The 24,560-nt window shown below is 42.7% G+C and overlaps 1 protein-coding gene across 1 annotated transcript in view; it reads right to left on the reverse strand.

Annotated features, from left to right (window-relative positions):
• Positions 1-18,886: 18,886 nt before the first annotated feature.
• The window catches only part of marco (macrophage receptor with collagenous structure), a 99,629-nt gene continuing 93,955 nt past the window's right edge, over positions 18,887-24,560 (reverse strand). Inside the window, exon 15 of the mRNA XM_084314799.1 lies at positions 18,887-19,623. Coding sequence (XP_084170925.1) covers positions 19,493-19,623 — 131 coding nt within the window. The 3' untranslated portion in view covers positions 18,887-19,492. The remainder of the gene's footprint in view (positions 19,624-24,560) is intronic.

The following is a 24,560-nucleotide window of genomic DNA, read 5'->3' on the forward strand; positions in this document are numbered from 1 at the left end:
ACATCCAGCTGGGTCTCCTGACATGTGTGTCTCTTAATGTCAAGACTGCTCGGTATTTAAACACTTTCTCGACCCCCGTACCTAGTACTGGAGTCGACTAGTCCACATAGCATAATTTACATACATTTCTTTGAAAACAAAGGCTGACTTTCGTCCTAGACATTAACATGGTAATTCACTCATTCTGGCGTGGCTCTGGTGTGGAGGGTAATCTTGTTCCACCGGTATGTGGGTCCTCAATTCGTTTTAGTTTCGTTTGTGTGTGTCTGCCAACTTAATCAGGTTTACAAAGGTCAAGCCAAACTGTGGTCTGTTCCCATCTAGCCATTCTGAATAATGCTATAATAATGTTAAATAACCATTACTAATCAATCAAAAATACACTATAATATCAAATCTATTGGCCATATGAACATAAATGTTACTTCATTCCTCTCTTGTGGATGCCACAATGGGATCCACACAAGCAGAATTGTTTATGTTTTAATAAAGTTATTCCTATATTTAGCTTTAACTAAATTAAACCATTAATATTTTAATTGTATACTAAGATAACAATTATATTCAGTTTTCCTAGACATTTTTTTTATGAAAATTAATATTAACCACAAGAGTAATTTATAAATTAATAAAAGAAATAATAATAAAAAGAAGGAACTACCGATCAAGTTAATAATAATAATAATAATAATAATAATAATAATAATAATAATAATAATAATAATAATAATAATAATAATAATAATAATAATAATAATAATAATAATAATAATAATAATAATACTGTGAAAGATAATAAAGAAAAGAAAGAAAGAAAGAAAGAAAGAATGTTAACATTATTAATACAAGAAATAATAATCCAAGAAATTAGTAATACTGGAAAAGATAAGAAAGAAAAGAAAGAAAGAAAGAAAGAAAGAAAGAAAGAATGTTAACATTATTAATACAAGAGATAATAATAAAAGATAATAAAGAAAAGAAATAAAGAAAGAATGTTAACATTATTAATACAAGACATAATAATCCAATGAGTTAGTAAACGAATTATAGTCCATTTGTCATAAAATTGAATTTGTAAAAAAAAAAATAAGAAATTGTGGTCGATCTTTGTCGTTGGTCTTCTGGTCATCCGTCAATCATTTTGTAGTGTTTGTAGTCCATCTGTCCATCTCCACTCTTTAAGAGAAATATAGCATTGTGTTTCTCTTACATTTTTTCGCCATGCAAAGGCAATCAAGCATCGTAAATCTAAATTAAATGTTTTATTTTTTTTTCAGAAACTCTGGGGGGCCGAGACGACACCTGACAGGTGCCCTCTCGCAGTGTTCTCGTTCCAGTTGTTGCAGATCACCTTCTGTGGCCCCTGGTGTCGTCTCGGCCCCCCGGAGTTTCTGATGCGATGTGGTATATAGCTCCACCTCTCTCCACACTGGCTCCACCTCTCTCAACACACTTTTGTCGTCCCCTGCTGGACCTCTGTGCCTGGTTGGCTCCTGGTCGGAGCGCCTTTGTGTAGTTTCCTTGTGGACCCACAACTTGTAGAGACTTCTTGGCCATTAGTTGTTCCCTACTCTATCTATCTACTCTCACTCTATCTTCATAAAAAACAATAATTAACTAACTATAGTACAAATAATTTCATATTCTGATTCCACTTTGTGTGTGTTTTTCCTTAATTTGTTTTTCCTTTCTTAAATATTCAGTTTTATAATTTACCCTTTTTTATTCCAGATTGTTTCTCTTATCCGACAACTAACAGTCTGAGAATTCAGCCCTGGGAGTGTATAATTTCTTGTTTATCTGTTTCACTATTTCTTTGGCTAATTAGTCTATATTTGTAGTTTTTTCTCCATACACTTACAATGTCTCATGTTGTCCATTTGCTTATGGAATAGTTTCTGATGGAACTTTCTTATTTCCTACTTACTGTTTCTAAAATTAATATTACACTTTTTCAACAATACATGGTCCATCTATTAACACACCCATCCTGGACTATATGCTGATCTCACTGTAGTGTTATTTTATTCTAATCTGTATTCTAGTGTCTCTTTGATTACATCAGCTCAGTTGCACAGACCTGGGCCCTGTTTCATGTACGTGGTTCAACTAAGTCGATCAAGATGTCCATTATCCAGCTTCAGTTAACCCGATGTTCGAAGCCGGGATTTTCCTGTTTCACAAAGGTGGATTCAGTCTCGTTAACTCAAGCCAGACTTGCGAGTCAGGCTAAATGCGCGCGGCCGTTTTAGGTGAAAAGCCAGCACGTATCGATGGCAGAGATCCTGATTCTCAACGGCATTGATTGATTAATTGATTTAAGACTTTATTGACAGATTGCAATACGGCTCAATCGCCTCGCCGACAAGTTAAATGCGTTATCTATAGGCTAATTCTAAGTCCCTCATTACCTCAATCAATCAGATTATATTTCTTTAAACTTGCCTGCTGGATTGAATAATCAAATGAGATCTTGCTAGCGAAAATTATTAGTTAACTGTTATACAGAATTACGATACGGCTCTCTTACCCATTGATTGATGTATAGTCAATCTTTTACTTATCGTCTCTGTGGTGTAACGGGTTCTTCTTTTGACTTTCACACGGACGACCGGGGTTCAAGACCCTAGTCTTTTCCTTCTTTTTGCAATATAGGAATAATTCAATTTGGTGCACGTTGAGAGCTATATAAAGAATGACATCCTCAATGCATGTAGATTTATAATATTTTAACTTAAAACCAGGCTACTTTGGCGTATAATCATTAATATTATATTCAAAAAAATCATATTGGAAACACCGGAATTTGAACCCCGGTCGCTGGATTGGCAGGCTTGAGCACTACCGCTGGGCCACTGGGCCAGATGGGATACATTCATTGTTTATACATTAATGAACGAGAGACCCGTGTTTAGAATATCCTTTGTTTTGAATGAAGTTTATCTCTTTATCCTCATTCATTAATGTGACGTCAACGGCTCATTCAATTTCTCAAATCCGTCAAACAGCGCATCTCATCAGACATCTTAATCCCAGTTACAATTAAAATAACCACATCATGTGTACATCGCACGAGCGAGCGCCACCGTCGCCACGGTATATATAACGTGCATTATTTAGGACAAAGTGAATTTAATATCAGCATTTTGGGTCTATTTTACATTTCAAAAGCCCCCTCTGGAAGAATGGATCACAAAAACGTAATTCAGAATGGTATAATGCAGATCGTAGACTGTGGGAATAGTTTCAGGAAACGGGCTGTCACTTCTTTGCGGGGGCGTGGCGATAGTTCAGGCTAACTTGAACTTGAACTCTGCTTTCGAGCAGGCTCAAACTTTTGGATCTGTTGGCATGGTGATCTGGAAAATCCACGGACATGAAACCGGAAAGTCCGGCTAACCCAGTTATCCAGCTAAAGTTATTCGGCTAACTCAGTTATCCAGGTACATGAAACGGGGCCCTGGCCTGTTACTAATCCTATTTTATTTTGAATTGTATACTATGTCTATTGTGCTTATTATTTAATTTAGTTTATATTCCCTAATTTTCTTGACCTTGTCTTTGTCGAGTATTCTTGAAAGAACGTGAGACTACAACTGTGAACTGATCTGGTCATTTATTTAGCATAGCCATAACGTATGTTAACCTCCTGTTACCTTGAACTCCCCCCCTACACATAGCCCCAGGCTCATTCCTATTGGCCGGCCCTAACCTTACTTCCTGTTCGTCATAACAATAGACCCGGCCCACATAGATGGTCTAAACTAGGATAACACCACATCTCCCCTTTCTCGAGAACAAAGGGTAGACTGCCTTTGTCTCATCAAAACTTAGAGGATTATTCTGCCTCTTGTGTAGAAAGGTCTGTCCCCGTTTAACCCTGTAACACAAACAGTATTATTTATAGTGCCTTATACTAGACCCATAGCATTTACATTTTACATACCATATTTACATAACATTACATTTTTCTTGTTAATATACACATTTACTTATTATTATTATTATTATTATTATTATTATTATTATTATTATTATTATTATTATTATTATTATTATTATTATTATTATTATTATTATTATTATTATTATTATTATTATTATTATTATTATTATTATTATTTTTTTTTTTTTTTTTTTTTTTTTTTTTTACAATGTCAGATCACCTTTTCCCCCAGTTCACAGGTCAAGCCTATTAGGTTTCACTACAGTTCTCCCAGACCGGGTTTTGAGAGAGAGAGAGTCCCTTTAGGTGCGGCTTGGGGTACCACACCCGGTGACATGGGAGCCTGCTCAGGAGTTGGCTCAGCCTGCTCAGGATTTGGCTCTGGCGTTTGGTGCTATAGTGGGGAACCTCTGTACTGTTCCGATGTCTGAAGAGGTATCAGGTGCAGGCGGTTACGTCTCACCACCCCCTGAAGTAGATCCACCAAGTATGACCTTGGAGTGGAGTGCTTCTGGAGCACTGTCCCAGACTCTTCAGCATCAGTGACCCATACTTGTTCTCCTGGTGACAAGTCACTGAGAGCTTTGGCACGGTGACGTCTGTTGTAATTTTCTCCTCCTTCCGAGCGAACGCACTGCAGTCCGGCAGCACAGGAACCAGCTGGGAGGGAATGGTTGGCACTGTGGTGCGGAGACGTCGGCCCATGAGAAGTTGAGCCGGGCTGTAACCACTCTGGAGAGGTGTGGCTCTGTAGGCGGGTAGAGCCAGATAAGGATCTCCAGCCTTTTTCAGCAGATTCTTCACTGTCTGGACTGCGCGTTCCGCTTTGCCATTACTTTGAGGAAACCTCGGGCTGCTAGTGACATGCCTGAATCCATATGTAGCTACAAAGGACACGAAGGCCTATCCAGAAAACTGTGGCCCGTTATCTGACATCAGGACCTCTGGGATGCCATGGCGGACGAAGATTGAGCTGAGGTGAACGATGACGTCGGTGGACCTGGTGTGAGATAATAGTGCAATCTCAACATACCTGGAGAAGCAGTCGACAACAAGCAGGTATGTCTTGCTTCCCAAGACAAACAGATCTGCCCCCAACTTCTGCCATGGTCTTTCAGGGCGTTCAGACACCATGAGTGGCTCTTTGTGGTTATGGCGCTCTTGTATGCATGTCCTGCAGTTGAGTACCATGTTATTTATCTGCTGCCCAAGTCCCGGGCCAACACACGGACTGATGAGCGTGCGCTTTACATTTCACCACGCCTTGGTGTCCCTCATGAATTTTGGCCAGCACGTCATTTCGCATTGTTGCTGGTATTACAAGCCGTGCTCCTTTCAACAGTAATCCATTTTCCACTGTGAGTGTATCTCACTCTGGCCAGTCGTTTTTCAACAGCGGTTCTTCATGTACATGCGCTGGCCATCCTTCTGTGCACAGTGTTATAATACGTGAGCAAACACTGTCAGCTTTCAGCTGTTCTTTCAGGTTTTCCATGTATGAGGCACTGACAGGTAGACTCTCTATAACAAAGTCCACGTATATGTTGGTGCTCTCCATCAGCTCTGTATCTCCTGCAGACATGGGTGACTCCACAGGTGCACGCGACAGCATGTCTGCTGTCCATAGTGACTTTTCTGGTACATGCACGATGGAGTATGAGTAGCGCATGAGCCTCATTCTGAAGCACTGGATTCTTGGCGGCAGCAGATCCCGTTCTTGGGCTCCAAGTAGACTGAGTAGGGGTTTGTGGTCGGTCTCCAGGCAGAAATGTTTCCCTATGAGGTAATCCCGGAACCTTTCACAGGCCCATGTGAGGGCTAGCGCCTCCTTCTCTACCTGCGCGTAGCGCTGCTCAGTTGGATTGAGCGAACGCGATGCATATGCCACAGGCTTCCATCCTTCCTCCTCTCTCTGGAGAAGAACGCCTCCCAATCCATATGATGATGCATCAGCTGACACTTTAGTGTCTCTGTTCGGGTCATACATAGCCAGCACAGGAGCAGAACACAGTGCCTTCTTCAGCGTTTCAAACGCCTTAGCCTGGTCCATGTCCCAGACCCAACAGTTTCTCTTTGAGAGGAGGTCACGAAGCGGCTTATCAGTTTTGGCCAGCTGGGGGATGAACTTTCCCAGCTGATTGACCATGCCGAGAAAACTCCTCAACTCAGTAACGTTCGTAGGCTCCACCAACTCTGTGATGGCCTCTGTCTTCCTCGGGTCAGGGCGGATGCCCTCCGATGTGATGTGAACCAGGAAAAGCATTTAACTCTTGGAGAACTCACATTTGTCCACATTCAGGGTGAGGCCAGCTTTTTCCACTCTTTGTAGCACAGCATGGAGTCGAGCATCATGCTCTTCCTGGTCCCGCCCCCACACTAATAGATCATCAATGTGGCAGACCACCCCTTCTAGCCCCTCTATGACCTCCGCCATCATGCACTGGAAGTGTTCGGGTGCTGAGGCGATTCCAATTGGAAGACGGTTAAAGTGGAATCGGCCAAAGGGTGTAATGAACGTGGTGTGGAATCTGCCAGAACCCCATGTTGGCATCCAATTTGCTGAATATTTTCGCTCGAGCAAGTGTCCCGAGATTCTGCTCTACTGACGGTAAAATGTACTTTTCACGGCACACATACTCGTTCAAGCCTGTCAAGTCCACACATAAACGCACCTTCTCGCTCTCTTTCTTGGGCACGACCACCATGCCGGCGCACCAGGCGGTCGGCTCCTTCACGCGGCTGATAACGCCCAGGCTTTCCATGCGTTGGAGCTCTTCCTTGACCTTCCCCACCAACAGCAGTGGAATTCTCCTAGGGGTTTTCAAGGAAATCGGCACAGCATTGGGTGTAAGCTTAATGTGGTATGATCTACCCAGCCCACTGCATAGCTTTGGGTAGCTCGTCTTGAGGGTCCCCTTGTCCACACTGTTGACAGGGATGAGCAGGCCCAGGGCTACTATGGCTGGCAACCCGAGCAATGGCGTACTCAGATTTTTTACCACATAGACTTTCTCCGTGGTGTGTTTGGCTCCCTTTCTCAGCTGCAGTCTGGCAAAACCCGACAGATACAACGGAACCCGTCCTGGACCCAATAAGGGTCTCTCTGCTCTCTGGAGAAGAGCCTGCTGTGCATGGGAAAATATACTGTTAAACATTGTCTGTGACACAGCCGCAACATCCGGTGTCCAATTTGAAACTGATGCGTTTTCCCATTATGCCTATCTCAGCAGTCCATGCCTCTTGCTCAGATGTCACAGAGCCAAGAAAATAGCCCCTTTTCTCTTCTTCATCAATACCATGCACAGCCTTACCTGCACGGCACACACGCTGGTAGTGACCCATTTTTCCACAGGAATGGCACCTGACCTCATTTGCAGGGCACTCGTGTTTAGGGTGGCCCCCACATTTGTAGCACTGTAAGCTGTTTTGATTTTTACTCTGGCTGCTGTGTGGCTGTGCTCCATAACTTTTGTTTTTGGTGAAACTAGGCTTGTCATACTGCTGCCTGCCTTTAAACACTCTGTCCACAGAGCTAACACTATCCATGAGTTTTACACAACTGGCATTGCTCCTCAGTGTGTGTTGCTGTTTTTTAATCTCTTCTGATTGTCTAGCCATGTTAATGGCTTTTTCCAGGTCTAGATTTTTCTCCATCTGCATGCGTTCTGAGAGATGTGTGTTAGCCAGTCCCACTACGATCCTGTCCCTGATTAGCTCATCATGCAACGTCCCATAATTGCAGTGCTCTGCTAATCCCTACAGGGAAGTAACAAATGCATCCACAGTCTTGTTTGCTTCATGTTTGAGCATGTTAAAACGTGCACGTTCATACACAATGTTCTTTTTCACAACAAAGAAAGACTGAAAGCCATCCCGCACTTTACCGTATTCCAGCTGGTCTGTAGCACTGAGATTCAAGCCTCTCAAAACATCATCAGCTTCATCTCCCATACAGTAAATCAATGTGTTTACCTGATTTTCTTCGGAGCTTGCAGTTAAATTGCTTGCCTGACGGAACCTCTTGAATCTCCTGATCCATTTAGTCCACTAGAGCGGCTTGGAAAAATCAAAGGGCTCAGGCGGTTGGATGTTGAAAGTAGCCGCAGGTGCGTTAGCCATGATGCTACCTCCGACTCTACCTGGCTCGTTCTCCTCACCGTCACTAACTCCGACTCTACCTGGCTCCTTCTCCTCACCGTTACTCATGGAACCTCTTTATTCCACCTCTGAGGTAGACCTTTTGATCTGTTTCACAGCACTTCTGACACCATGTCGAGTATTCTTGAAAGAACGTGAGACTACAACTGTGAACTGATCTGGTCATTTATTTAGCATAGCCATAACGTACGTTAACCTCCTGTTACCTTGAACTCACCCCCTACACATAGCCTCAGGCTCATTCCTATTGGCCGGCCCTAACCTTAATTCCTGTTCGTCATAACAATAGAGCCGGCCCACATAGATGATCTAAACTAGGATAACACCACAGTCTTAATTTTCTATTATTTAACCATCGTTGTACTTACCTCTCTTTAATCCTGTTTCAATCAGCTTTAGCCAGGCCAACTTTATTCCATTAACTTATCACTGTGTCATGTTTCTTCACTTATGTGTGTCAAATCTCAAGTGGCCTTACTCTCTGTTTGTTGTGTATTTATTTTTCTCTCCTGCCATTAAACATTTTCAGTCAATATGATTATAGTTAGCCAGTCTGGGTTAACCTAATTGCAGGATGACTTTTTGCATTTTACATCTCACAAGCTCTTTGAATTTGTATTCACTTTGTCTGGTGCATTATTAGTCCAGTGCTATGAGTCTGGAGATGTCATTATTCTGTGTTGATAGTGTCCTCAACGCCCATTGCAATTCCTGTATTTCACTTTCTTCACCTCCCCTTCTCTGTGATCACTCTTTCAGTAAGTCTTTGCTCACTGTGACTTTTACCACTTTGACCCTTTCAACCTCCTTCCAGTTAGAGTACACCTCTTCCATTCAGATGCAATCCTTCCCTTACTTAGATACACCTCCCCCCAATGGTCGAGCTGAATCTACACCGGTATGCCTTGCATCCAGCCGCAGACCCCAGAGATGCAGGTCTCCCATTCCAGGGCAAGGTCTCCTCTATGAACGAGAGGTCCCCTTGTACCTTCGGGTGCAGTTTTAGGCTGAGTCTCTTTCCACTTCTTAGGCATTACCATCCAGATTCCTCTGAATCGACACACCTTAGCCCTCTGCTTCCCAGCATTTTCTTTTCAAAAACACCGATCACAAGAGGCACAACTCGCCTACTAACTCATTCGGTTTCGGCTTATTTTGGCCTGACTGTACATTGAGCCGGACGCATTTATGGTCTCCATGCCATACACTATCCGACCGGCCGGTGACCCAGTCGATCGCAACCTCATAGTCCGTCTTCAAGTCAGGACCCCAAGTGGCTAACTGCCCGTAGTGCCTATCAGCCACTTAGTTTAGAAACCGACAGTCTGATCCCCATCCCACTTGCTCTGGGTATGGAAACTTTTACCGTTTTCACCAGCCTTGCCTGTTTACAAAGGTGCATTGCCCCCCTGGCACATCGCCCCCTCTGCTAGGTGTGGACTATCGTCCACATACCACACGGTGCCCACATTTACTTACATGCGACATCCGTGCCGACTAGACGGTACCACGGTAAGATGTACTCATCTTTCACTAGACACGGAGGCTCTTCAGCATCTCCTCAACGCTATATACAGTCTTTTACATGCCCTCGGAACCTCACGGTTCCACCGCCGCCTGTTGAAGCCAAAACTCCGTCCCACTCTAACCCTGTCAGATGCAGAGAAGCTTGTCCATGCCTTTATCTCCTCAAGACTGGACTACTGTAACGGACTCTTCATCGGGATTTCTGGCAAGAGCATCCAAAAGCTGCAATACATCCAGAACAGCGCTGCCAGGATCCTGATGAGAGTCCGTAAACACGATCACATAACCCCCATCCTCCACTCACTACACTGGCTCCCCGTCTCATCCCGGATCAATTACAAAATCCTGATGCTCACCCATAACTGCATAAACGGACACGCACCCCTCTACCTTCAGGAACTCATCACTCCACAATCCTCCACCCGCACCCTCAGATCTGCAGGTAGCCTGCTCCTTCAGGTCCCCAATACCTGGCTCTGCACCATGGGTGACCGAGCCTTCTGCACGGCTGCACCACGCCTGTGGAACAGCCTCCCCATCCAGCTGAGGGCACCACAGAGCCTGGACTCTTTTAAAGCAGGCCTGAAAACCTACCTGTTCAAAAAGGCCTTTGACTGTTAGCATTTTATTTTTATTTTCTTGTGCTGTTGTTTTTTTCATTCTCTGTTTATACTATGTTTTTAATTAACTATGTTCTATTTTTATCTTATTTTTATTCTGTATTTTATTTGTTTTACTATGTTTTAACACTGTAGTGTAGCACTTTGGGATCCCAGCGAACAAAAAGTGCATTACAAATTCAATCTAATTCATTCATTATCATCCTTCCATACCAGCCTGTTTTCAGCGTACCCGTTGGGACAGCGTCGCTGTTGAGGGGAGGCCTATTTTCGCACTGCCATTGCTGAGTTAATGGCCTGTTTTGTCATTGTCTGAGTTGAGATTTCTCAACATTTTCCTTTTGCTCCAGAACTGTGATGTAGTCGTTAAGTAGGCTTCTCCTATTTTCTTTTCAAATTACTGTTCAGATTGTTTTTCAGAGACTTCATTTGTAATCGGCAGAAGAAAAAATGTACTCTTAATTTGTGTGTGGTGTATGTACGTGTGTATGTATGCATGTTTTTATATTGCTTCTAATATAGTTCTTGTGTCTCTTACACAAGCCTTCAGTTAGGTGACCTTGTCGTTGCCTGTACTCCCTGTCTCTTGATTCGTTATATTTTTACCTTTTTTACTTGATGGACATTTGTCACAGACTCCGTTCTCCCGGCGAGAGGCTGCAAAACAGTGCAAGATCAAAAGAGACATGTTTACTATACACATGTTTTGGTCATTCATAACATTAATTTCATATAGTTGTTTGAATTTGCCTAATATAGTCTCTGCCCCTTTTCCCCCCATGCAATTCTGGGGTAAGACGAGAAACGTGCCAAGGTGAAAGGTATGCAATTTTGTACAACTTCCAAGACCTGCCATACCAAGAGCTGATGAAGCAAGCAGAGGCACTTGTACACACCTTAAACCATGGAGGGCAATCTGATTTGGATGGGAAGGAGCTGGCTCAGGAGTTGGAAAATTTGATGTGATTGATGACTTTGCAGCGAGGAAGGCCAGAAGGATTGCACTGTAAATGGAAACCAGTAGGAGCTACAGGCTAACCTTGAAGTGTGATGATAGGGAGTGGAATATAAATAGTTTTTTAGACAAAGTGAATTTGTATTTTTTATTTATTTGTTTGTTTATTTAGCATATTATATTTTGATTATATATGTGTAACATATTTTACAATACATAATTTTCTTTTAAAGCAAATTTGCATGTTATTTTATTGTTTGTTATTGTTATTATTATTATTGATTGTTAGCTAAGTTGTTTGTTTTAATTCTTTAGTGTGCACTTTACATTTCTTCTTAATTTTCTTTGAAAGCAAATTTGCACATTCTTTTATTGTTTGTTATTGTTATTATTATTATTGTGTGTTAGCTAAGTTGTTTATTTGTTTTAATTATTTTGTGTGCACTTTACATTTATTCTTAGCTCTTGTTCTTGCTTGTTTTTTTGTGAGCGGCGTGACTCTGGCTTGTTTTAGGGAGGTGGGGACCACCCCCGAGTTGAGTGAGGAGGATGGGAGGATGTCTGGTGCTATGGTTTGGAGGAGTGGGGAGGGTAGCCGGTCCAGCTGGCATGTAGTCGGACGGTTCGACGTTACCAGTGTCAGGGTCTCGGCTTCTGTAATGGGAGAGAAAGATGACAGAGTGAAGGATGAGGTTCTCGATTCAGCATTTGGAATGGGTGGGGGTTGGGAGAAGGAGCTGCGGATGTTCTCCACTTTTTCCTCAAAGAAGATCGCGAAGTCTTCGGCAGAGAAAGATGAGGGGGGTGGGAGGGGAGTGAGGAGGGAGGACATGGTAGCATGCAGTTTGCGAAGATTCTTGGCAGAGGCCTCGATCCTATGGTGAAAGAAGGAAGCTTTGGCATTAGTAATGGTTTTGGAGAATGTTAACAAGAGGTTGTGATATGTGTCGATGTCAGCAGTGAGGCGTGACTTTCTATACTTCCTCTCAGCCGCTCTCAGGACCTGTCTTTGTTCTCTCACTGGATCTGTCAGCCATAGACTGGGTGGGGAATGGTGGGCAGGTTTCTCAACGAGGGGACAGAGCTTGTCGAAGGAGGTTGCAAGGGCTGAGAGGAGGCTGGAGGTTGCCATCTCTGTGGGGAGAGCAGAGAAGGTGTCACTCAAAGGTAGAGCGGATAGTATGTCAGAGGAGAGGGTGGAGGGGGATAAGGAGGGCAGGTTGCGTCTGAGTGAGACGGTTTGAGTTGGGGTGAAGACCTTTTGGTTAAGCATGAGAGTTAGTGAAAAGGATATGAAGGAATGGTCAGATACATCTAGGGGAGTTACCGTGGTGTTAATGATGCTGGAGTTACGGGAAAATATGAGATCCAAGGAGTTGCCTGCTTTGTGGGTGGGAGGCATTGCAGTGGGAGTCAGGTCAAACAATTGTAGGAGGGAGACCACTGGGACCGACTGAGATGAGTCAGGCAGGTTGAAGTCGCCCAATAGAAGGAGAGGGGTACCATCTTCCGGTAAGGAGCTTAGAAGCATGTCCAGCTCAACTGTGAAGTGATCGAGGGGACCTGGAGGGCGATAGAGTGTAACAATGGTGAGATTGAAAGGATTAGACACAGATACTGCATGATATTCGAGAGAGGAGAGTGACTTATCTGGGAGTGGTGTTAATTTTGTAGCCCATGAAAGAGATGTCATGAGGCCAGTGCCTCCACCCCGTCTGGAAGGTCGAGGTGTGTGAGTGAAGTTATAGTTTGTAGATAATGCTGCAGGTGTTGATGAGTTATTGGGGGTTATCCAGGTCTCAGTTAGAGCCAGGAGCTGCAGATTTAGACTATGGGCATAGGCAGTAATGAAGTCAGCTTTCTTGACTGCTGATTGACAATTCCATAAGCCTCGCCATACTGTGACAGGTGTATTAGTGGCTGTAGGAGGGTAGGGCCCCGTCGGGCCTGGGCAAGGTTGCAGTGCACTAATGGGCATCACAAATTATTGTAAAAAAAGAAGAAAAAAACACATATTCAATACATTTTCGAATTGTAACCCTTTAAATGCCAGTTTGTGTGATGGCATCACAAATTATTGTAAAAAAAAAACACACACACACACAAAAAGTAAAATATTTTCAATATATCAAATGCAAAGTAAATTTTTCTGGGGGGGATTATTACAGGCTAGGCATATGTCAATGATTAGCAACAACACAGATTTTGATGGATTTTTGTAATGTCAGATTTAACAACAACTCTTTTCAGAAAAGTGGGAGTATTTAATTTTTTATCTGACATTACAAAAAATCTAAAAAGAAAAATGGTTATGATCAGGGCTGAAGTTGAATAAAAGATTTATGACTGTTTAGACTGCATTCAAATCAAAGTAATGTGACATTACTCTCTGTCACAGTGATCTCCTGGTTGTTCCCCACTTAGGTTATATAACTATCGTGCCGCCACAACTAGAAACACTGGCCTGGCCTGCTTCTAAGTTCAGTGGCCTGACTGCACAATTTATTTAAATTTATTATTATAATATATATATTCTTCTTTTTCTTTTAAGTACCACCAGCAGTACCACCAAGTACCACCAGTGATACGCATACCACAGTTTGAGAACCACTGATATAGTGCATTCAATGTCTTCTCGTATCGAGCGCGGTTTTTACACATAACACATTAGTTATGTCGCTGCCTTATTAACTTATTAAGTGCAATTTCATAGTCAAAAGTTTTTTGCAAGACGTCTCTTTCTTCAGTACATATATGTAGGCTCCATGGATTTGTTCTCTCTTTCCTCAGAGCTTGAAAATGCGTCTTATCAAGTATGTCAACGTCATCGTTTCTGGGACTCTGAATATACATATATCTATTTTCTTATAATAACTTGTCTTTGTCCACTTTTTAACAGCACAGGTTCTAGTCAATTCAGCCTATTAGTAATAATTTGTACTTTGTTACCTGTTAATCAGTGCGGGGTCTAGCCAATCAACCTAGGATTATCATTTTTTACAATGCGGGACTTCAATTAAATAATTCTATATTATTTAATATTAGTATTCAGTAACCATAACTTTGAGAACCCCACCTCCTAACAGGCCTTTTTCCGTTCCCCACCCAGGCGCAATCATGGATTTCAAACGATTTGGCAAGTTAGTGGTTTTTTAAACATCTATTCCTAGTGAATCATGCAAATCGCTCTTGATTAAAAAACTCATCGTCCCCAACGCTGAGTTCGCGCATTTCCACCTTTGGCACTATTTTACCACAATGTTCTCTCATTATCAATAGTAAGATTATAATTGTCACATTGATTATTTTTATCCTGTGATTCTCCGTAAACTTTGTTGCGTCTGCCAACATGTTACTTTGTTCCCCGAATCAGTCATTTTCCCCCGGTTCTGACAGTGGCACACAATTTCACGTTTTGTTAACATGTTGCAGTTTACTCACCTCCTTGTTTAGAAGAAAAGAAACTTAGTGAGGTTCTCAGTGTTTGAAGAAAATGTACTTCTGTTCCTAGCGATGTCCTCCTCAGTTGTTTGAAGAAAAGAACTTCTGTTCCTAGCGATGTCCTCCTCAGTTGTTTGAAGAAAATAACTTAGTTCTGCTGGCGAGGTCCAAAAGTTGCTTGATTCTCTGTCGATTCGGTTCCCCTGGTTTGTCGTTCCCTGGTTTTCTGCGCCACTTTAACGTGACTTAATTTGGCACGCTTGATTCTGTGTCCGCTCGGAGGGTAGAAGAGATTAGCCGGGTTGCTAGCAAACTGCCGTGGGTGGGTTGAATCTGTTCTGGAGGAACAGATTGTGGATATAGGTATGAGACACATTTTGGTGTCAAGAGTGGCAAGGAGAAAGGTAAAGGGAGTAGGGAGGGAGCGAGGTAGTAGAGGAATAGCAGAGTGGGAGGGAAAGAAGCAATTTTCAGAGTGGAGGATAGGACTATGGTGTACGTAGCACTAGGTGGATCCCTCAACGGATAACTCCACGACAACTCCTCTCTTCGTTTCTCGACACTTCGCTGACGCTAAGCCAGCAAGCCTTTAAATCTCTATCACTAATTAGTGCTGTCTAGCACCTGGCCCTTAATGTGTCACTTAACTAAACAAAATGGCCGTTTTAAACACGCCCCTTTAATCAAGTCAGCTGGTTTTAAGATTTCACTAACAAACTTAAAATGGCTTACCCTAGGTTTCAGTATAAAGCAATGTTTCTCAGTGAGTGTCCTGTCCTTCCTCAAGAAGATCTTAGTACAGAGTGATTTCAACACAGACTGGACTGCTGCTTTTAAACAGGAGACAAGGCCTTAATGGCTCACTTAACAAAACAGTTGCTGCTGGTAAACAGGAAACAGTCCCTTAATGTGGCACTTAACTAAACAAAATGGCTGTTTTAAACACGCCCCTTTAATCAAGTCAGCTGGTTTTAAGATTTCACTAATAAACTTAAAAAATGTTTCCACCAAATGCATATTTACAGCAGGGAAATTCATACACGTAATAGTCTATATATAGTATAACGAGATATTTGCCATCTTACTGCAACAAACCATCAAAAAACTAAATAGAATATCCAAAGTATTCTGGTATTTTTTTCCAAACTTCTTGTCAATAAAAATACGAAACATTCATTCTGTGCAAACGCTCAAATTCAACTGCTCCATTCACTATAAAGTCCCCCGACGTCCCACCCGGAAGCAACTCCATTTGCAAGCATAACCACGCAGCGCTCATACTGCTCAAATCATACTTTAGTCCCCCCCCCCCACAGGCTATACATACAAAACATTCGTCCAACATTATCCAAACGTGTTTTATCTTCTCTGCTAAGTCAGTACAGCCCAATGTTCCTTAAACAGACTGGCGTTTTTACCGTCAAAGCTACTAGTGCCCTTCTCACGTGGGAACTATTCTGCTGATGTCATCCACTCGTTTAAGCCAATGGGAGTTCACATTGTTCACAGTCATACCACACATAGGCCAATGAGAGACGTCGATATTCAACTCAAACTATCCATTCATTCAAAAGGCAGGAAGTAAAAAACGTTTGTTTTGTGATTTCTTAAAACGCTTTTTTATCACATGAAATCATACGATAACATCCTTATTCTAACGTGAATGGATATAAACTATATTGTACTGTACGTATGTATTCTGTTCTTAAAATGCTCTTTTTGTACCTCTAAGTATAGTTTTGAACGTTTTTGAAAACACGTAGTTCTTCTCAGTAACAAGGACAGCGCCTTTATAATATAGTGCAGTGGTTCTCAAACCTTTTACACCAAGTACCACCTGAGAACGTAGCTGGCTCTCCAAGTACCACGATATGGCCGACGTTAAAATACAGTCTATTCAGCTATACACAGTTCACGCAGGAGGCAAATGTATCCCTAATACCATTATTTATTGTTAACTTTTGTCAGACACAGCCACAATGTACAAAGGGGTAGCACTAGAACTAGCAAACTCTTCCACACAACTCATACAATGCAAGGGGCATTGAGAACATAATAACTAACATTCTCACATAGCAAGTGAGAAAATTAAGAACAACTGTATTTCAGCAAATGTACTTAATTCTCTCTCTCTCTCACACACACACACACACACACACACACACACACACACACACACACACACACACGCACACACACACACACACACACACTCACACACACACACACACACACACACACACACACACACACACACAGCATGTTGTTGTGCCGGACTGGGGAAATAATTCAGGCTGGGAAATATAGTGTGAAATATAGCCCCAGTCAGGCCACTTTCTAAGTGGGGGTCCCCCACCAGGAATTATTTTGTTACAAAGACTTAATTTCCTGCATTCTAGTGCAGGAATCTTTGAAATGTTACCCTTTAAATTCCAGTGTTTGTGATGGGCATCACAAATTATTGTAAAAAAAGAAGAAAAAAACACATATTCAATACATTTTCGAATTGTAACCCTTTAAATGCCAGTTTGTGTGATGGCATCACAAATTATTGTAAAAAAAAACACACACACACAAAAAGTAAAATATTTTCAATATATCAAATGCAAAGTAAATTTTTCTGGGGGGGATTATTACAGGCTAGGCATGTGTCAATGATTAGCAACAACACAGATTTTGATGGATTTTTGTAATGTCAGATTTAACAACAACTCTTTTCAGAAAAGTGGGAGTATTTAATTTTTTATCTGACATTACAAAAAAATCTAAAAAGAAAAATGGTTATGATCAGGGCTGAAGTTGAATAAAAGATTTATGACTGTTTAGACTGCATTCAAATCAAAGTAATGTGACATTACTCTCTGTCACAGTGATCTCCTGGTTGTTCCCCACTTAGGTTATATAACTATCGTGCCGCCACAACTAGAAACACTGGCCTGGCCTGCTTCTAAGTTCAGTGGCCTGACTGCACAATTTATTTAAATTTATTATTATAATATATATATTCTTCTTTTTCTTTTAAGTACCACCAGCAGTACCACCAAGTACCACCAGTGATACGCATACCACAGTTTGAGAACCACTGATATAGTGCATTCAATGTCTTCTCGTATCGAGCGCGGTTTTTACACATAACACATTAGTTATGTCGCTGCCTTATTAACTTATTAAGTGCAATTTCATAGTCAAAAGTTTTTTGCAAGACGTCTCTTTCTTCAGTACATATATGTAGGCTCCATGGATTTGTTCTCTCTTTCCTCAGAGCTTGAAAATGCGTCTTATCAAGTATGTCAACGTCATCGTTTCTGGGACTCTGAATATACATATATCTATTTTCTTATAATAACTTGTCTTTGTCCACTTTTTAACAGCACAGGTTCTAGTCAATTCAGCCTATTAGTAATAATTTGTACTTCGTTACCTGTTAATCAGTGCGGGGTCTAGCCAATCAACCTAGGATTATAATTTTTTACAATGCGGGACTTCAATTAAATAATTCTATATTATTCAGAGTATTCAGTAACCATAACTTTGAGAACCCCACCTCCTAACAGGCCTTTTTCCGTTCCCCACCCAGGCGCAACCATGGATTTCAAACGATTTGGCAAGTTAGTGGTTTTTTAAACATCTATTCCTAGTGAATCATGCAAATCGCTCTTGATAAAAAAACTCATCGTCCCCAACGCTGAGTTCGCGCATTTCCACCTCTGGCACTATTTTACCACAATGTTCTCTCTTTATCAATAGTAAGATTATAATTGTCACATTGATTATTTTTATCCTGTGATTCTCTGTAAACTTTGTTGCGTCTGCCAACATGTTACTTTGTTCCCCGAATCAGTCATTTCCCCCCGGTTCTGACAGTGGCACACAATTTCACGTTTTGTTAACATGTTGCAGTTTACTCACCTCCTTGTTTAGAAGAAAAGAAACTTAGTGAGGTTCTCAGTGTTTGAAGAAAATTTACTTCTGTTCCTAGCGATGTCCTCCTCAGTTGTTTGAAGAAAATAACTTCTGTTCCTAGCGATGTCCTCCTCAGTTGTTTGAAGAAAATAACTTAGTTCTGCTGGCGAGGTCCAAAAGTTGCTTGATTCTCTGTCGATTCGGTTCCCCTGGTTTGTCGTTCCCTGGTTTTCGGCGCCACTTTAACGTGACTTAATTTGGCACGCTTGATTCTGTGTCCGCTCGGAGGAGCAGAAAAAGGCTGGAAACAAGTGGTTTGTGGAGCAATGGTCCGGGAGTGAAAGTTTGTTTTATTGACAAACAGCAGCAAGGTAGTTTTCCAAAGCATTCAGATGATATCAAAATCTCTCAATGACACATCCAGCTGGGTCTCCTGACATGTGTGTCTCTTAATGTCGAGACTGCTCGGTATTTAAACACTTTCTGACTCCGTACCTAGTACTGGAGTCGACTAGTCCACATAGCATAATTACAATACATTTCTTTGAAAACAAAGGCTGACTTTCGTCCTAGACATTAACATGGTAATTCACTCATTCTGGCTCCTGTGTGGAGGGTAATCTTGTTCCACCGGTATGTGGGTCCTCAATTAGTTTTAGTTTCGTGTGTGTGTGTCTGCCAACTTAATCAGGCTTACAACAAAACTGGTTCCTGGGTGGGGGTGAGGTAGAGTGTGTGTGTGTGTGTGTGTGTGTGTGTGTGTGTGTGTGTGTGTGTGTGTGTGTGTGTGTGTGTGTGTGTGTGTGTGTGTGTGTGTGTGTGTGTGTGCGTGCGTGCGTGCGTGCGTGCGTGCGTGCGTGCGTGCGTGCGTGCGTGCGTGCGTGCGTGTGCATCTGACATTCAAATAGCATGTCTTCCCATCTGGCCTGTTGTCTGTCAGTTCTAGGTACATTGCACTCCAGCGTCCTCGTTATGTGAACAGTCGTGAATTCCAACACCGCGCGCGGGGCAGTCGAAGATACTGGTCTCTGTGCCGGTGCATCGTACCTCATCAAGCCAGATTCTTCCAGTCCCTGAAGAAGCACAATTAAATGTATTAAAACATCAAATATGTGTAGCCAACGGTGACTGAGAATGTATTTGGTTTCCTGGTTTCTGGGGGGGGGGGGGTATTGGAGTGTTTGGTAAGAGAGGGGGGAGTGAGTATTGGAGAGTTTGGAGAGTTTAAGCATTCTACCGTAACTGAAGAGTCATAGTTGTCTTGTGATTAAATCCTGTGATGTTTTTAACTGAAGAGTCATAGTTTTCTTGTGATTAAAGCCTGTGATGTTTTTAACTGAAGAGTCATAGTTTTCTTGTGATTAAAGCCTGTGATGTTTTTAACTGAAGAGTCATAGTTTTCTTGTGATTAAAGCCTGTGATGTTTTTAACTAAAGAGTCATAGTTTTCTTGTGATTAAAGCCTGTGATGTTTTTAACTGAAGAGTCATAGTTGTCTTGTGATTAAATCCTGTGATGTTTTTAACTGAAGAGTCATAGTTGTCTTGTGATTAAAGCCTGTGATGTTTTTAACTGAAGAGTCATAGTTGTCTTGTGATTAAAGCCTGTGATGTTTTTAACTGAAGAGTCATAGTTGTCTTGTGATTAAAGCCTGTGATGTTTTTAACTGAAGCGTCATAGTTTTCTTTTGATTAAAGCCTGTGGTGTTTTTAACTGAAGAGTCATAGTTGTCTTGTGATTAAAGCCTGTGATGTTTTTAACTGAAGAGTCATAGTTGTCTTGTGATTAAAGCCTGTGATGTTTTTAACTGAAGAGTCATAGTTGTCTTGTGATTAAAGCCTGTGATGTTTTTAACTGAAGAGTCATAGTTTTCTTGTGATTAAAGCCTGTGGTGTTTTTAACTGAGGGAGTGCATAATGATCCATCAGGTATTAGTTTTGTATCTGTCTGGCTTTTGTAGTGAGAAATGCAGGAACAGTCTTTTAATATGTTTAAAAAGTAATATGTTGAATTAAAATTATGTTTATAAAATTTTATACAACAGGTAGGTCCGACCACACATTGTGATTGGTCGAGAGCATTCTAAGCCGTGAGTACACTCACGGTTAAATCACCATGAATATACCACTGCGCTGGCTTTAGAATGTTTTAGAATGTTTCAACTGCCATTCATCAAACGGAAACTGTAAACATTACATGACCTACTCCGCGGACAACGTTACGTTTGATTTAACGTACCTGTAGGAGCTATTTGAATCTCAAACAAGCCTCTTGTTAAATGAGACGGTCTGTTCTACGGAGGAGATTGGGGAATCCCCCGCGTCACAGCATGCATTATGCCCATATATGGACCAAGAGCGGTTCAAAATGTCTGTTAGAGTCATCTGAATCAGATGGATAAAAGCGATGGCTTTGTCCAGACTATTTGATTATTGACACTTTCACTAAATATATTAATCTAGCTACTAACTGGGCAGACTGATCAATTACGGATAAAGGAATATAGCGGGACGATCAATTACGATAGTTAACCTTAGTAGTTCATTCTTGATGAATTGAAAATGGAGGACCCTTATGTAAACAAGACGAAGGTCTTTTTCTGGTCTTCATCCTCTTAGCAGTTGTTTGTATTGAGCTGTGCTGTATTGTACCCATTCTGCAATCTGTTAATAAAGTTTTCAATCAATCAATCAAACCTCACATTGTTAAACTGGGCATGCATCAACCAGTCCTGTCGCAGCCGCCCAATCTCCGAAAACGTTGGAGCAAATTCTCATTTAGACGAACTGACTACATATTTGGAATCTAAATGGGTACATTCTCGCTTGATTTTTATAATAATAATAAAAATAATGGTCCTAGGTCGTACATTAAAACAGCGTTCCACCTCGGTAAATAGGTGGTCGGACCTACCTGTTGTATAAATTAGAATAATACGTAAGTTGTTTGCGTTGCCAAGCTGGTTGATAGCCTACTCCATTTGAAATTCCATAGCAACGATACATCTTTAGGAAAAAATTTTCTACGCCAAGTTCACTGAAACCAATATAAAAGACCCTAGAATTGTCTGTATTCATCCTATATTTTTCCTGACGGTGTAACTTGCTGTATAAAAGCAATAATACACTCTGTGATTCCTACGCCACTCGAGCATCGCTCTCGTGGCTGCGGGCGCATCACAGCTGGGGCAATATTCTCTAAACAATATTCTCTCTTGCTAATGAATATTTGTTTTCCAGCAGTCAGTAGAGGGTCAGTAGAGAGCTCAGTAGAGAGTCAGTAGAGGGTCAGTAGAGGGTCAGTAGAGAGTCAGTAGAGGGTCAGTAGAGGGTCAGTAGAGAGTCAGTAGAGAGTCAGTAGAGAGAGTCAGTAGAGGGTCAGTAGAGAGTCAGTAGAGGGTCAGTAGAGAGTCAGTAGAGGGTCAGTAGAGAGTCAGTAGAGGGTCAGTAGAGGGTCAGTAGAGAGTCAGTAGAGAGTCAGTAGAGGGTCAGTAGAGAGTCAGTAGAGGGTCAGCAGAGGGTCAGTAGAGAGTCAGTAGAGGGTCAGTAGAGGGTCAGTAGAGAGTCAGTAGAGAGTCAGTAGAGGGTCAGTAGAGAGTCAGTAGAGTGTCAGTAGAGAGTCAGCAGAGGGTCAGTAGAGAGTCAGTAGAGGGTCAGTAGAGGGTCAGTAGAGAGTCAGTAGAGAGTCAGTAGAGGGTCAGTAAAGGGTCAGTAGAGTCAGTAGAGGGTCAGTAGAGAGTCAGTAGAGAGTCAGTAAAGGGTCAGTAGAGAGTCAGTAGAGAGTCAGTAGAGGGTCAGTAGAGGATCAGCAGAGAGTCAGTAGAGAGTCAGTAGAGGGTCAGTAGAGAGTCAGTAGAGGGTCAGTAGAGAGTCAGTAGAGTCAGTAGAGAGTCAGTAGAGAGTCAGTAGAGTCAGTAGAGAGTCAGTAGAGAGTCAGTAGAGGGTCAGTAGAGGATCAGTAGAGAGTCAGTAGAGAACAGTAGAGAGTCAGTAGAGTCAGTAGAGAGTCAGTAGAGAGTCAGTAGAGGGTCAGTAGAGAGTCAGTAGAGAGTCAGTAGAGGGTCAGTAGAGAGTCAGCAGAGAGTCAGCAGAGTCAGTAGAGAGTCAGTAGAGAGTCAGTAGAGAGTCAGTAGAGAGTCAGTAGAGAGTCAGCAGAGAGTCAGTAGAGAGTCAGTAGAGAGTCAGTAGAGAGTCAGTAGAGAGTCAGTAGAGGGTCAGTAGAGAGTCAGTAGAGAGTCAGTAGAGGGTCAGTAGAGAGTCAGTAGAGAGTCAGTAGAGGGTCAGTAGAGAGTCAGCAGAGAGTCAGTAGAGAGTCAGCAGAGAGTCAGCAGAGAGTCAGTAGAGAGTCAGTAGAGAGTCAGCAGAGAGTCAGTAAAGGGTCAGTAGAGAGTCAGTAGAGGGTCAGTAGAGAGTCAGCAGAGTGTCAGCAGAGAGTCAGTAGAGAGTCAGTAGAGAGTCAGTAGAGAGTCAGTAGAGAGTCAGTAGAGAGTCAGTAGAGAGTCAGCAGAGAGTCAGCAGAGAGTCAGTAGAGAGTCAGTAGAGAGTCAGTAGAGAGTCAGTAGAGAGTCAGTAGAGAGTCAGTAGAGAGTCAGTAGAGAGTCAGCAGAGAGTCAGTAAAGGGTCAGTAGAGAGTCAGTAGAGAGTCAGCAGAGGGTCAGTAGAGAGTCAGAAGAGGGTCAGTAGAGAGTCAGTAGAGAGTCAGTAGAGAGTCAGTAGAGAGTCAGCAGAGGGTCAGTAGAGAGTCAGCAGAGAGTCAGCAGAGAGTCAGCAGAGGGTCAGTAGAGAGTCAGTAGACGGTCAGTAGAGAGTCAGTAGAGAGTCAGTAAAGGGTCAGTAGAGAGTCAGTTGAGCTCAGTAGAGTGTGTGTTCAATCTGTAACATCCATGCATGTGTGTTGTTGCTGTTGTTGTATGTGTGTGTGTGTGTGTGTGTGTGTGTGTGTGTGTGTGTGTGTGTGTGTGTGTGTGTGTGTGTGTGTGTGTGTGTGTGTGTGTGTGTGTGTGTGTGTGTGTGTGTGTGTGTGTGTGTGTGTGTGTGTGTGTGTGCTGGTATCATAGTGTGTATTGTTATCACGGTTGACAGGTTAATCTCCAGTACATTACACTCAGAATACAGACAGGAATATAGCAATTGAATAAGGGTTGGAATTGTACCTTTTACATCTATTGCAATAAACCTTGCCATTCATTTTGTAAATCGGTTTTCAGGATATGTATTAATGTCTTATAATAGACTGGATATCAATAAATAGGGGTCGTCATAAAACGCCATAGTTAACATTTTAGCAGTTGGTAGGATCCCCATCTTCCATCTGGTGCCAAGGTTGGATTAATAAGGTTGACACATGAAGGAGAGGGTGCAGATCTCTCTCTTTTCTTTGTTATATTAGAGCAGCCGGGGGAAACATGGACAAGAAGGAGTGCGAGACGGAACAACATAAAGACCTGGGCCCTCGACAGGGAGACCTGGGCCCTTAACAGGGAGACCTGGGCCCTCAACAGGGAGACCTGGGCCCTCGACAGGGAGACCTGGGCCCTCGACAGGGAGACCAGGGCCCTCAACAGGGAGACCTCTGCCCTCGACAGGGAGACCTGGGCCCTTAACAGGGAGACCAGGGCCCTTGACAGGGAGACCAGGGCCCTCCACAGGGAGACCTGGGCCTTCGACAGGGAGACCAGGGCCTTCGACAGGGAGACCAGGGCCCTCAACAGGGAGACCAGGGCCCTCCACAGGGAGACCAGGGCCCTCCACAGGGAGACCTGGGCCTTCGACAGGGAGACCAGGGCCCTCAACAGGGAGACCAGGGCCCTCCACAGGGAGACCAGGGCCCTCAACAGGGAGACCAGGGCCCTTGGCAGGGAGACCAGGGTCCTCCACAGGGAGACCTGGGCCCTCAACAGGGGGGACGGGAGAGAGGGGTGTCGGCCAGTGGCGTCGTTAGCCCTGGGCTTCCAGTGCTTTAGCCCCGGATGTTTTTCTCCTAGCCCCGGACATTAAAAAAACAATTTTTTT

The sequence above is a fragment of the Notolepis coatsorum genome, assembly GCF_963971535.1.
Source record: "Notolepis coatsorum genome assembly, chromosome: 5".
NCBI lineage: Eukaryota > Metazoa > Chordata > Actinopteri > Aulopiformes > Paralepididae > Notolepis > Notolepis coatsorum.